Genomic DNA, 16,072 nt, shown 5'->3' on the forward strand with positions numbered 1-16,072 from the left:
CTGACCAGGCACTTTATATGGTAAATTAATGTTAGATGGAAAATCAAGCAGCTGCTACGTTAACATGGAATACCCAATTGTGTGCAAGGTGGAATAATTAAAGTGAACACAGCTTCACCCTATTTAATTTTTGGGTGGAATTCTAATAAGTTCAAAGGTGGTGTCGTACTCTTGCTCTGCATAAGCTGACATCAGACAACAAATATCTTACGTGTGTAGACATCTAATACTGGATTTTAATACTGGATTTTACCATCAGTTGAGAAAGGCATTCCACTGATAACAACACAGTGCACCTATTTCTACAATCATCTGATGGTCTTATATGGGGCATGTGTAAAAAGTTTTAAAGTAGTACTAAAGCCTGATTTTTTTTGATATTGCAATCCCTCATCCTCCCCGTTTCTGTGCACTGTTTTGCCAAACTTCCTGCCATGGAGTGCACACTAATAAGCATAGTACCATTCATAAGTTTACATTCATCATGCATAGCACCATCAACATCATGCATAGCGCCATCACGTATGTGTGCCCGGCTTTTAAAAATGTAATGTTGATGTGAGGACATTGCCTGCCTATGTGCCCTGTACTCCTCTCTGGGAGTGTACACATAAGGGTAGTTCCAGTAGGGCTCCATAGTATCCTGCAAAGGAAAAGAACCACCCTAAAAACCTAATGTGGGGCCAGTGCAAAGGAGACCAGCATAAGCTGAAGCAAAGGGACATTTTTATAAAAGAAGTAGTGCCATACAATGTATGTCTTAACCCGATCAAATAAGCTTTAATATCACTTTAAATCCTGCAAGCATCACTTAATCCTTTCAGTCAATTTGTATTGAAAATTTTGTATTTGTATTGAATTTGTATTGAAAATGTTGTGCAAGTTAAAATGCACAAAGTCATTAGTAAAATCAAGTCTCAGTTGGTGACGTATATTGTTCGGATTTTTGAAGATTTGGAATTCTTGTTTCTATAGGGACATTTGTAACAATCCACACTTTTAACTGTTGTAACTGTGTTCAGAAATAAGAGATCCAAATGGCCTATTTTGGTTACAGGACTAGTTTCGGTTATGTAAATAGTTTTTTCCAGTAATGTTGGGTTGGCTAGGAGAATACCATGCCACCCCTTAGGGATAAGAGATGGATGAGAAGCAAGGAAGAAGAAGAAACAAAACAGAAGGAAAAAAAGGAGGGCAGCGAGTGGGTAAGCTGAGCAGGACCAGGAGGAGACAAATGTTTCAAAAAGTCTAGGATTCAGAATAGGAGGGAGGCCAGGTTGAAACTCACCATTAGGCAGTTTGTAATCCATGGGTTTCCCAGGCAGGATCAAGAGGTAATAAAACTAAAAAAAATATTTTACGGGGACCAAAAAAAACTGTTGTGTTAAAGTGCATTTGAACCTAAAAACAAAAATTTTATATAATTCAGTTTCCCACTCCTTAGATGTGGTGGCTGCATTCACTTCTTTTTTTTAGGCTTTTTTTTCTTTATATTCATCTGGTGACCATGGCAATAACACACTTCCTCTCCCTTCATGTCTATGCTTTTTTCTCTACTGTATCTATCAGGACAGCACTTGTTTGCCTTTGTTCATCTCCATGGTGGTTTGATAAAACTATCATTGATCGGTGTAGTACGTTATGGTGCCTTTCTCCAAGGCACCATTACAGCAAGAGGCAATGCTGCCATATAAAAGATAAGGTTCTTTCCTCTTTCATCTAAGTTTACCGGAAGTGAAGATTGGTTTTGCCAATAGTTGGTTAATTTTGAACCATGTGGGAAACCACCTCTTTGTGGCTATAATTTACCTTATCGTCTTTAATACTGTCTCTTTTGTACCATGGATTTGCATTTTAATTTGGCATTTAAAAATGGCAAATCCACAACATTTTTTGCATAGTATTTGCTTTTAGGGTTACTGACCCTCATGGGAAAAATGCGTTGGAACCAGACAATTATTTATGAAAATGTTCCTTATCTTGTAATCTGATGAAAAGAACATCCGTTTTTGTTTGTTTAGTGTCTTGGCATATTGTAACTAAATATTTGTTTATTCAGTTTTGTATAATTTCATAAGCTAATTAAATTCTGTCTTTTTTCTGCAGGGAACACAAGTCTGGTTGCGAGAAAATGGCCAGCACTACCCAAGTTATGTCCAGTCCTGTGCTGGGGGTGTTATTGTATTTAAAACATATTATAATCAGGTAAGAACCTAATCCTATCTACATAGTTCCTAATGATGGCAAACCGCACACACTTTGGATAAGGGAAAGGCTATAATATTTGCCAATTAATACACCAATAAGGCAATACTAATGCACTTATACATATAGGCAAAATATTGTAACATATTTAACCTATCCTGGATTCCTATTTCAGTCAGATGACTTTAGGAAATTTAAATCTGATTGGCATGGGGTACTTCACTTTGTATTGTCCTACTGAATAAGCATGTACAGTAATTGTAGCATATTTGTATGGATTCACATAATTTGCTGGTGTAGTTATTGGGTTGTAAACAGTGTTCACTTAGCTTAGTGAATAAGGTTTGGCTGGATAATTGATGTGAAAGCAGCTTCACCTCTTTTACTAAGACAAGTCAATATCCACCTTGCAAAGTGAACAATCTCTGCTCCTTAAGTAAATGAAGCCCACTACTTATCACCCCTATATGCAAATTAGAAATTAAAATTTAATTTTACGCATTCCAAAGGGTTTTCTTGTTGCATCATATTTTCTCCACAACAAGAAAAATGATACCCATTCTAAATGTTCATTCATATTGATCATAAGCGCACACCCATGTTCAGTGTGGCATATGCTTTCTTTGACATTCAAAGTGTGCATAGTAACATGCATAGTAAATGATTGTCATTTATCTACAGGCACAGACAGTAAGATTGTCACTAGCTGTGATATGTACAATAATGGGACTGACATTTACATTAAGAGATTTGAACATAAATGCACTTTTTAACATTATATACCTCTTACATACTGGCCACATCTGAGCTGGAACTCGGCAACATAAACCGAGCTCTAAAGGGTAAATAGGAAGCTGCGCTATTGTGACTTTCACTACACCGATTAGTATTGTTATGATTCTGCAGTTCTGCACAGAAAAGTTGAGCATTCAGTATAGGGTATAGGCAATGGGTTGGTGTATATACTATACATTATGAGCTGAATAAATCCCAGGAGCCAGGTCGCCGATGCTTTTTAAAACTTACAGCTGGTGCCTAAAGCTCCATTCACACATCAGCTGAAACATGCTAAACATAAAAAATAAACATTCCAATGTATCTTGCGTGACATCCGCTTGGTTCGAAAACGCATCGCACAAAAAAGTCCAAGCAAAGTACAAATGCGTCTCGCTGCACTCCTTACCAATTTAAAGTGTAACCTGTAGAGTCCAGGTGGGTGCTTGCAATGACTATGGATGGCACCGTAAAACATACACAGTGTTCAAGAATGTTACCAGCACACCAAGTTTAAAGTGAAATCAGTCCATTTAATGACAAGATATTTCCATGCAAATGCAAGCGCTTTAGGGGCCGTGCAGGGTCCCCTTCATCAGGCTCAGAATGACACCAAGTACACCAACAATACCCTTTTTATAGGTATATTCAAATATTATAGGTATATTCAAAAGGACGGAAACTTCTACACCTGAAAACATCCTGGAATAACATTCCCGCCATAAGATTCAAAATTACTTACAGATGCCGGCATGTGGTTGAAAAGGGCGCGTGCCGCTGTCACGGCTGTTACTGTGTGCACCCTTGGTGTGCTGATGACATTCTTGAACTTTGCGCAAAAAAATCCAAACATGATATTCTGGGCAGAGAGCCGCAAACGCGCGGAATCCGTGAGTATGTTAAAATTTGTGCATTTTCATGCTGCACGCAAACACTATTCACTAAAGAGTGAAGAGTTTGGAGAAGGCAGGAGAAGTGAACAATCTAGGACAACATAGCTGAACTGGAAAGTGAGCTAAATTGGAGAATTTTTCCAAATCAGCTATTTTAGCCTAGATTGTTCACTTCTCCCGCCTTCCCCAAACTCTTCACCCTTTTGTGAATAGACCCCTATGTATGAATGGAGCCTCACTTTCAAAGTTTTCTCTAGTTGGTGTCAATGGGGTTGGCTCTTTCAAAAAAATCATGCTAGCTTCTGAATTGCATTATGTGTGTGTATATACATATTCGTGTGATTAAAATCAATAATGTAAAGTCAATTTAAAGTGCATTTGTTCTGTTAGGAAGCTCTAGAATATTATGCGTATGGCTGAGAGAACAAAATATTTTTTACTATGCAAAAGTAATTCTAGGTTCTGTAATTTTTTGGCTTCTTACCTGCAGAGGCCAAGGCAAGTCATCAGATATATTGTAAAAATAATCTGTAAATACTACTTGTTATAATTTTTTGTTACACTGACTGAGCTGTACAACCATGTCTACAAAACTGTTGAGTGATTAGTAATGAGCATGCTTAGTCTTGTAGATTTCAGGGCTATCGTGTACAAAAAGTGTTGCTGGACGTGTCTTCTCTTTGTAAATGTATCAATACATGTCATTACATAGCCCTATAGAGTGTTTAGCAGCAATTGTAGAGCTGCTTGCACATATTTACTTATTCCTTTCACGGTCTGCTTCATTTTTATAGCTGGAAAGGCATGTCCTTTCATAAATATGTGTAATACGGATGCATTATGCCATCCATGTATTAAGATATCCTCATGCAACCTCTCTGCAGCTGCAACTCTTCAGAAGGTAGGCACAAGACTATGAATGCTCAAAAAAAGCTAATTTTATAAAGCTTCATGAGGCACTGTTGTAATACAAAGTGACCACTCCAGACACTCTTGAACTTGTACCTTGTATATTGATGGGTCCTTTGGGGAATTTTGTGATGTTAGAATAATAGGGGGCTATACTAGATTGCTGTCCATAAACCACAGCCACTTTCAATAACCTGATTTCCTGCAATGTTAAACAAAAATATTTATTCTGTTTTTAAAGTGCACCTACCAACCAAATTCAGAGCTTACCTATGTAGGAGAACGGCACAATTTATGTCGGCACTCAAAAAATAACTATATGAAAACTCATCTACATTTTGTTAAAAAACATGGGAGTGACACATCTGCAATATGGGTAATGGGTTCTTTGGTCGGATGAGACCAAGGCAGAGTTTTCTGGCCAAAGTGGAAAGCTATAGGTATGGTTTTAACATTATCTCAGAAACTACCACACCTAGAGTGACATATGGTGATGTCACTCATCGGCTTCATGCTTTTGGCTATTTTTCATCAGCAGGAATTGTCCATTGGATTGTGGTGCAAAATACAGGAAACGTGGTAAGAGCCTGTTTCAGTCTGCCAAAGAAAGAAAAACAAGCTTGAGTTTCATGTTTGGTTCAGCAGGCCAATAATCCCAAAGACAAGGCCAAAATAATAATGTCCCCAAAGTAATTAGGTAATTAGCATCTATGACCTGACACTAATGTTCCCTTTTGTGTTAAGGAAAGGGAGTGAAGGGTTTAGTTAGCATGTGCTTTACCCTTCTTTTGGAATGTTAAGAAGACATGGCAGTGTGCAGGTTATTAATGGCTAGTTCATGCTATTTGTGGCTCTAGTTCACACTGCAGCGTTCAGTTCCAGAGCAGTTAAAAATCTGCAACAAGCCCTATTTTTCCTGCTCTGGAACGCATGCAAACTCATCAAAAACGCATGCAAACGCACTGGAACGCACTGAAAGCCCATTTTAAACTTAAAACGGCCCTTAACGCTTCAAAATGCATCAAAAAACGTGGCAAAACACAATGCACTGCGTGTGCAGAAACTCATGCAGATCTGGTCTGCATTTGGTGTGAACAAGCCCTTAAGGATGGCAGATGTCTCTACACCCATCACTCTTGGGGGACACAGCTTTCTGTTCCTGGTTAACTTTAGATATTTGTAAAATTAAAAGGAAATTCACACCAAGGTAATGAATGCAATAAAGTTATTGCACCATGTGCATGGAAATATATATATGTGTAATGTTCACAACAGAAATGTATAGAAAGGTTTATAAATTAATTTTACGTCTGTACTTCTTGATCAAAATATTTGCTCTTTGCCCTCTTCCTGACTTCGTTCTTGGCCAGTATTTCACCAGCCCTGGTTTAATTCCTTTAACACTAAATGCAAATTATCTTAATTATAGAAAATTGTTCATGTTTGTAATTACATAGCCTGGGAATTTTGGCCCACACGATTTGTACTAATACTATTTAGAGAAATGACTACTTGTTTTAGTAAATCTGAACAATTTCTCATCTAATAGCTGCAGCACAGCTGTTATAAATCAAAGCCATATTACAGAATATGCCAAAATAACTCTACCTGACTTTCTGCTACAATAATGCCTTTCATTCAGTAATATTTTGCCAGCAGAGGAGTTCTTTTTATAGACAGACTACAGACTTAAACACTGAAATTTCTGACTATAAATATAGCTTACGAGTGGCTGGAATCAATACGATACACCAAAATGGTAATATAGTTTACACTGCCTGCAAGCAAGCTGAGACAGTTATTAACTTTTGGTAAGTCGGGTTTACACTTCGGTCATTTTTATACCAGTTAGTGCTCCTCAGAGAAGACACTGTGAATCACTATGGGGTCTATTCACGAAGCTGCCGAAGGATCTGGCCGTAGCTTCGGCCGATTCTTTGGCTAGCTCCGGCCCCAGGACTCCTTCGGTTCAGTAGAACCGAAGGGGTGCTGTACGGGCTATTCACAATAGCCCGTACAGCTCCCGATCATGGCCGAGCGGCTCGGCCGAGCCGAACGCATATGCATCAGCTCGGCTGAGCCGTGCTGAAAGCCGAAGCTGGCCGAGCGGCCGGCCATTGGCCGAAGTGAGTAGCCTGCCGGGGGTTCGGCTCAGCCGATCCAGATGTTGGATCGGCTGAGTCGAACTCCTTCTGCACTTCTGCACTTCTCCTTCTGCACTGAGCATGTTTGGCCGACCCGAAGCCACACGAAGCAAGCCGATGTACGGCTGAAATTAGCCGTGCCAGCCTGAAGTGAATAGCCGAACAGTGTTCGGCTCACTTCACTTCAGATCGGTCATTCACTCGGCTGCCCTCGGCAGCTTTGTGAATAGACCCCATAATATTTGCAGGGATCCAAAGAGATTTCTCATCTCTTTGTAGTTAAGCATGACTGGTAAACCTGGTTAGGCAATACAGCCAACTTTACAGTTATGTAGTTATTGCTCAAACCTGTAATTACCATGCTGAATATGGCCTGGGGTATATGTTGCCATCATTAAAGTGTCAGATGGGGAAATAGCAACTGTTGGGTTGAATCACCTGTCAGTTATTTACAGCTCTCTGGGACTGGTGACAGAATCTCTGGACCTGATTTCTCAGGTCCTTCTACTTGTGTGGCCATTACAAGGATATATTCTTTCTGGTGCATTGTTAATTTGTTTTGCCCAGATGACCACATTTTCCTATTGGGACCCTGAAAAACATAGAAGCCAGCCCATCAGCGTCTTACCATAACAGAGATATTAGTTCAGGATTGACATAGATAGGGTAAGGCATATGCCAGTTTCTTGTTTAATTGTGAGAGCCTAGTGGCACAATCTCAAGCCATTCATCACATCCATTTTCTGACTGGGATCCTGAAAAATGTTGAAGCCAGTCTATCAGCTTCCAACTATTACAGAGGTATTAGTTATGGATGGACACAAAACATGCCAGTTGTTAGTTTACTCCTAGGGATCTAATGGTACACTTTGTAGCCATTCATCACATTAATTTTCCAATTGGAGTCCTAAAAAAAATGTAGAAGACAACCTATCGTCTTCCATCTATAACAGTTATGGATGGATACAAATAGGTTAAAGCACATGCTGGTTGATTATTTACAAGTGGGAGAATAGTGGCACGATTTTCAACCATTTGCCATGTCTATTGTTGTGCATTAGAGCTAAATGCTGTACCTTATTTGTTCTTATATAAAGATATGGGTGGAGGGTTTAAGACAAAAGATAAGTGCCGTAGAAACAGCTGTGAAAATAAACAAGTTGTTCCAGTTAGCACACATTGGCACTGGAGGATCATGGGCACATAAGCAGCTGGCAAATATGTTAGCAGGATACCAATAGTGCTTTCTGGCACTAAATTAAAAATTCTGTACATTTATTACAAATCTGGTTTATAAGATGGATGTTTCTGCCCTAAAAAAGAAGTACATATGAACCAATTACAAGGTATTAGTCTTGTATTTTAACATAGTAAATTTTACACGCATTTGGCTTTGAAAATGATGGAGCACTTTTGCTAGTCTAGTGCACTATTTAAATGAATGCCTTCCTTTGGAAGAAAGAGTTCCTTTTAACTATTCTCAAGCATTCTGCCACATGGCTGAATAAAATCACGCATAGTCAATAAAAGGTCACATTTCCAAAAGTTTTGCGGAACACGCCTTAATTATTATTTTTTAGGAAGTTCATCTTTTAGCAGCTGTGGAATAATGCCATGGAAAAATGAAGAATATTTTAAGTGCGTAAAATGTAGCAACAGCATAAACAGAGGATGCAGCTCTTTTATTAAAAGTAATACAGACTTTATAATAAGAACATCCTTTTGTCATTATAGCCAAGTTCACATGTGACTTGCTTGTATGTTATCTTACTATGAAATGTTTATTCCAAGAATTGTGCTTGTCAGTATTGAAAACTTCTCTGCCTGTCATTGCTTTTTCCCTGAATGCTCAGCATCTGTTGGGATGTCTTGTAAACAGAGCCACTGGCAGATGCTGAATGGTCAAGATATATACACCCTGATAACAATACATTGCGCAGCATATGCTACTCATGGCCAGACATCCAGTTTTGTTTTCCCAAACATTATCTGCTTAGATCTTTGCTCTAAAACCAAGGTAGAGTTTCAGGAATCAGCTCTGTTGGTACAATAATCTGCACTATTCTTTATCTGGAACATTATGGACTGCTTTTAGGAAAGAGAGACCATACAGGGTGAAAACAAGAAAGCAGTGTGACAATTGTGCTGATGTAGTAGAATGTTACCACACTTTAACATATTGTCAATGAAAAATTTCCATAAATCTTGATGTTATTTATCAATAACATTAGGTTAAGAAGCTAAATAATGTTGGATTGTTGCTTTTATTATTTTTCATGCATAACTTTTTTATTGTCAGGATTTGGGCCCCATGCACACGGGCCTCCAGCATTAAACACAGAAGATGTTATCTCAGATCACCTTTTCATTAATTTACTTGGTACTGGGTTTAGCCGCATTTAGATGCGTTTACATTAGTTTAGGGGTGTTTAGCCATGTAAAACCAGGCTAAAAGATCCAGGCATGCAGAAAATTCTTGTTTGAGAAAACACATGTAGACTAAATGCACCTAGACACTGCTGAACGTCTAGTTTGCATTCAGCCATAGCAAAGCATTGCTTGCTTTCGGGTGTGTTTAGACATGAATTTTGATTCCTGTTTGCATGTTAGCATTTATCTGAAGTTGCTACTGTTGTTGCAGATAAATGGTATATATTTTTCTGCTCCCCCTCATTCCCCAAACACACATGCTAGTTTAGCTAATAGCCAGTAGGTAGAAGACATCTACTCCCCTGCCAGTGTTTGTCCCACTAAAATGCAGTTTACCTTTTTAGGGGGACACGCTGGAGGGGATGTTTCGTTTTAATACATGTTTAATACAGAGGATCCAGAGTTACAGCTGAGAAGCAGAGCCGCAGTAAACACAGCAGGTTCTACTATGTCAAGAATCTCGAAAGATGTTGTACTACTAAGGCACTCAAATGTACCACTCCTCTCCCTTCAGTAATCAGCTGGACTTCTAGTATACAAATTGGAACACTTGGAGGTCTATTCACAAAAGGGTGAAGCGTTTGGAGAAGGCAGGAGAAGTGGACAATCTAGGACAACATCGCTGAACTGGAAAGCGAGCTGACCTGGAGAGTTTTTCCAAATCAGCTTTTTTGGCCTAGATTGTTCACTTCACCTGCCTTCTCCAAAGTCTATACCCTTTTGTGAATAGATCTATTGCAATCCTGTCTACTCGTTGGTTTCTAGCTTTATTTATCATCCAAGGGATTCATTGAATATAAATAACATTTAGGACATCTGTCAGTGGTAAAATTTGGGTGAAGTATCTATTCATTCATTCCTCTATACATACATTTATTTATTTTGATTGGGATTTAACTCAGTTCTATATTTAGTTTCAAACCATTTAAAAAATGAGTTGTATAACTTTATTTCAGGAAGACATAGAAGAGAATTGCCACTGTTGGTAATGGAATAGCCCACTAAACAGTTCAAGGCCCCTGTGGAATGCACATTCATTTATGGTCATTAAGAACAGAGCAAGGTCTCATCACACAGGTCAGGCAGTGCTAAGGAAGTCATTTAACCTTTGAACTGTCCCTGGATACAGTAAATCACATTCAGAGTTGTAGCTGTAGTAAGCATCTATAACTATACAAAATCCTTCTAGGGTAAGAGTTACAAAGCACTGCTTGAGGAGCAAGGAATGGGCATGTGCATTTGTGTAGTAACATCTTAAAAAGACTTCAGAATACTATTGTACTTTGTCAGTGCTCACTGCAGAAAGTTAACCAAGAACTCAATGAGCTACAGATGTCAAAAGCAGTCAAGATTCTAGAGGAGAAGGCTTGGAGGTCAGAGAAGACTGGATCCTTTGTGTTTCTGCTTTGTGTTGTGCTGCTGTTGGCTGCACGCTGACTTCTGAGTTTATGAAGCTCAGTAATACATTTTTTGCTTTTTTAACTTCTCTCACAGAAAGCAATCGGAGTAATTATTTCATTGTTAAATATATACATTGAAATTTGAGTCTTGCCCAGAATAGAAATATTATGAGCTACAGAACAGTTGCACTGAGTAATCTACCACTTCTGCTACAGACTTAATTTCGTAATTCACAAAGCATTGTAAGCCGCATTTACTGAGGAAAAGATGGAAATATGTCTCACTTCTTCTAGCACGTTGGCAGCTAAATCCTTCAGGAGACACTGCTGTCTGCAGCTGATAACTGGAAGATAATACATACATATTAGAATATGCAGCTGACCCCAAAGATGCATAGAGTGCTACCAATCGCATATAAATCTGGATGTTCTTATATGCTCAACTGTTTCTTTAAGTGCAGGTCAAAATTATTGTAATTTATAACGTAACAGCAGGAAACCTGACAAGGCCAAAAGCCTACAATAACCTTTATGTAAAGTGTAGTACTCATGTACCTAGTCTAGGTCTGCAACCAACTAGTCAATTAATCGATTATGAGAATAGTTGTCAACTATTCTCATTATCAATTAGTTGGTTGGATCCCCTAGCTCTCTCCTCCACACTGGGAGGAGGGCAGAGCAACCAGTGGGCAGGTGCAATAGCCAGCCAACTATTGGCTATTGCAATTTGAAATGGACAATAGCAGGCTGGCTATTGCACCACCCAACTACCTGCTGTATTTACATTCAGCTGCCGTCTGCTGAATTTTGCTACTGGCAACTGTCATTCCCTGGCTGAAGCTATTCAAGCTCCATGTACTTCCCATCAACTGCCAGATTTTCGGACCAGAACGCAATCGCAGACAAAAATCTCCAGATAATTGTAAGGTGTATGGGCACCCTTAAGGTGGCCATACACTTTACAACCATGGCAAGACCATAGTCTTGCCATGGTTGTAAAGTAATAAAAAAAATGTACGATCTGCCCATCTTGGACAGGCAGATCATACTCTCGATCATCACAAGCCCGCCCCCCTGAGGGGCGGGCTTCCGATGACCGCAATGCTGAACGGGCAGTGTGCGCGTGCGGCCCGTTCGGCATTTGCCTCCCGAGCACCGTTCAAACCAGCTGAAAATCGTACGATTTTCGGCTGGTTTTCTAGCGTGCTCCTTAGACAAAAGACGTGCAACCATACAGTAGAAACGGTGGCACGTCTTCGTTCACACTGCTCGATTCTCGTACGATCGTGGGATTTCCCGCGATTCTCGTACGAGAATCGAGCAGTGTATGGGCACCTTTAGACTAATAGGGAAGACACGCTTACCTATCCTCACACCCACTGGGACCAGCTGCATTGCTTATTTATGACTCTGCCTACATAGTATAGCTATGCTTGCATCATCCAAACCTTAATTTTTCTATAGCACAAGGAAAGGTGTAATTCCTGTCAAAGCTCCAGCAGCTTGGAATATCTTTGTATGCAATAGTAAGCACTTCTGTTTGCCCACTTCGCCCAACATAGTCTATTATCACCTTACAGGGCTCTATATATACTGATCCTAAATAATTGTTGCATCAGGTCATCAATTCAGGGAGATATGGCTTTACATTTGGCCATGTAATCTTTTTTTTTTTTTTTTTTTTATTAATCTACTCATTGTACATGATCTGTAAATTTTTGTCACAAAATACTGTATTTACCTATAATAATCCTGTTGTGTAGATGTTAATGTTGTGTAAATGTTAATTGTTTAGGTGTTGTTGTGTGACTTATTTATTTTTACATTTTAAGCATTTTTGTGAAACATTTCGAGCAACAGTATAATACTATGACTTTGACAGAGTCTTGCAGCTATTCTTGATGACCTATGTGCTATTGCGCCAAATGGGCTTCGCAAACATTAAGGAGCATGCAGATATTAATTTAACATCAAGTCTGGCATAGCTGCCATGCAACATTGTGATTCCACTTGTTTCCAAAGCCCCACCGGCATTATGCCTGTTCATGTCATGATGCCATCTGCCTGCAGTTTTCTGCATGTCGTTAATTAATTTCCTAACCTGTGTTAACAGTGGCTATTCTTATGGGCATGGTAGAAATTTACTAAATGTAAACTGTCTTAATGTGAAATATAAGGTATGAGAATGTCTCATAATAGTGTGCTTTCCTATATCTGTGCATGAATCACTTTGTCATTGAAATAGCTTCATACTGACAAAGCAAGAGTGCTGTTATTTGTAGTCTCTTTGTAGTACCAGCAAAAGAGTTTACTTCAGCATGTCCTCATAGCCTCTTGCTGTCTCATGCATTTCAGTGAGTCAGACCATCGAAGTAATGGGAGGGATGAGTTGGGCTGGGCTTAGGGGCAAGCTCTGCTGCTACCGGGAAGTTTCAAAACTTTGCCCAATCAGAACAGCTGGCATATAGGCAAAGCAGAGGATATTAGCACCTCTGGGTTTCCATGCTTCATACATGTCAGCAGCTTTTAGTACCTTTAAAATGTGAGGGTGACTTAATATAATAATCCAGGACTAAGAGTATGTTCATTTTACAGTATGTTAGGTGTTTATTATAGAGATCATTAATAGTTATGTATGCAAAATTAAATTTACCTTTGCATACCCAATGTGAATCTATATAAAAAGGCAAGATCTAAAGTCTTTTGTTGATTTCCCAATTTCACTCTTTTCCTTAAAGGGGTTCTAAACCCTCCGGTTTTTTTTTGCTTATATCTACTGCTAGCAAGCAGTAGATATAGGCAAGAAGTGTAAAAAAAAAAAAACGCTTGAAATCATTTTAAACTTACCTCGTTATCGCTGCTCGCTCCCGCGCCGAGAATCAGGAACTGCTCGTACGGCCGCAAAGGATCTTGGGGCGGGCGCATGCGCAGTTCCGATTCTCGGCCGGGAGACGAGCAGAGACGCAAGGTAAGTCTATGGACGCATGCACCCGCATGCAGACACCACTGGATCGGAGGGACAGAGCAGTCAGCGCTGCATCGGAGTGACGTCGCACCACTGGAGGGACACATGAACCACATTATTATTTCTGCAAAGTAGTTTTCCTAACTTTTTTTTATATACTAATTTTCACTCTGGAATTGACTATTTGTTCTCTTTTTTTACCTTTACTTTGCACTTGCCAGTACTTTCAACTGATGCATGCTAGGTCAAGCATCAATACTGTAAAGCAGTGCTGCATTTTAAAGAACACTGCTCGAAAAGAAAAGTGGTGTGTTTCCACCTGTCAAGGGATGCCGAAACGAAGCTGAAATAATAAAAATTGTCAGGCCGAAACCGAAAATGTTTTTTATTTAAATGTTTTCAAATTTTTCAAATATTTTATTTTTATTTATGTTTTAAAAACTTTTTACTTTACTTTTAGGGGCTTTGGGGAAATATTAGGGGTCTAAACAGACCCCTGATATTTCCCTTTTAAAATAGAAAAAGAGATTAAGGACAGAAAGTCCTTTTTCTGTATCCCCTGTTATCAATGAACGTGGATAGAGAACTGGCTACGGGAACGGGTCCAGAGAGTATCTGTAAATGGCACCTTCTCAGACTGGGCTAGTGTAATGAGCGGTGTGCCTCAGGGTTCTGTGCTGGGTCCCATATTGTTCAACTTATTTATTAATGACATCGGGGAGGGTGTTAACAGCGATATTTCCGTGTTTGCGGATGACACCAAAATTGGGAGGGTAATAGACACGGACTTAGACATTATAACATTACAGATTCAAATTTTTCAAATATTTTATTTTTATTTATGTTTTATAAACTTTTTACTTTACTTTTAGGGGCTTTGGGGAAATATTAGGGGTCTAAACAGACCCCTGATATTTCCCTTTTAAAATAGAAAAAGAGATTAAGGACAGAAAGTCCTTTTTCTGTATCCCCTGTTATCAATGAACGTGGATAGAGAACTGGCTACGGGAACGGGTCCAGAGAGTATCTGTAAATGGCACCTTCTCAGACTGGGCTAGTGTAATGAGCGGTGTGCCTCAGGGTTCTGTGCTGGGTCCCATATTGTTCAACTTATTTATTAATGACATCGGGGAGGGTGTTAACAGCGATATTTCCGTGTTTGCGGATGACACCAAAATAGGGAGGGTAATAGACACGGACTTAGACACTATAACATTACAGGAGGACCTGGATAAAATAGGGGAGTGGGCATTAATGTGGCAGATGAGGTTTAATGTCGATAAATGCAAAGTAATGCACTTTGGAATTAAAAATAAACAAATGGGTTATACAATTATGGGTATGCCGCTGGGGAAGTCAGAAATGGAGAAGGATTTGGGGGTCATTGTAGACCACAAACTGAAAGGTAGTTTGCAGTGCCAGGCTGCTGTAAACAAAGCTAGCAGGGTCTTGTCCTGTATTAAAAAGGGGATGTATTGCAGGGACAAGTCTATAATTTTGCCACTTTATAGATCATTGGTTCGACCTCATCTGGAGTACGCGGTCCAGTTCTGGTCACCAGTACTAAGAAAAGATGTCCTTGAGTTGGAAAAAGTCCAGCGGAGGGCAACCAAACTAATTAGGGGTATGGAGGACCAGAGCTACGAGACAAGGCTACTAAATTTAAACATGTTCACATTGGAGGTGAGGAGATTAAGGGGGGATATGATCTCCATGTACAAAATGTTCAATGGTGGTAGCAACATTAGCGATAAACTGTTTAAAATTAACTCCATTACAAAAACTAGAGGCCACCACCTAAAATTGGTGGAAAAAAAATTCCAGCACAAGGGGCGAAGGGGGTTCTTCACAGTAAGATCAGTTAGGGTCTGGAACTCACTGCCACAGGCGGTGATTTCAGCAAAGAATGTGGAATTGTTCAAGAAACTTTTGGACGATTTCTTAAGGGACCGTAATATACAGGGGTACAGGTACTCCTAGAACTCGTAATAGGTTGGACTTGATGGACTAATGTCTTTATTCAACCTCAAATACTATGTAACTATGTAACTATGAATCCTCTATGAGTGTTCCTGTTCATTCATAACATGAGAACATTCTGTGTTTACTATAAGCACAATCATGAATGAACAGGAGGTGATGAACACTCCCATTCATTCATAATTGAGGATATAGTAAACATACCATGTCCTCAATTATCTACAAACACTCAGCTGTCACAAGGCTGAGGGGGGGGGCAGTGCAGGGAGGAGAGCTCAGCCTCCGGTGTCTCCGCCCACACACCGCTCTGCCGGACTGTGATAGGAGGTTAAGCGGTGTGAGAGGAGGAACGCCGGCCACTCACAGCGCTCG

The 16,072-nt window shown here is 39.6% G+C and overlaps 1 protein-coding gene across 1 annotated transcript in view; it reads left to right on the plus strand.

Moving 5' to 3' along the window:
• Nucleotides 1-16,072, plus strand: part of MYO10 (myosin X) — a 195,992-nt gene that overhangs the window by 32,822 nt on the left and 147,098 nt on the right. The window contains exon 2 of the mRNA XM_018558447.1: nucleotides 2,107-2,205. Within this exon, the coding sequence (XP_018413949.1) occupies nucleotides 2,107-2,205 (99 nt within the window). The remainder of the gene's footprint in view (nucleotides 1-2,106; nucleotides 2,206-16,072) is intronic.

The sequence above is a fragment of the Nanorana parkeri genome, unplaced genomic scaffold, assembly GCF_000935625.1.
Source record: "Nanorana parkeri isolate BGI_ZX_2015 unplaced genomic scaffold, ASM93562v1 scaffold340, whole genome shotgun sequence".
Lineage (NCBI taxonomy): Eukaryota > Metazoa > Chordata > Amphibia > Anura > Dicroglossidae > Nanorana > Nanorana parkeri.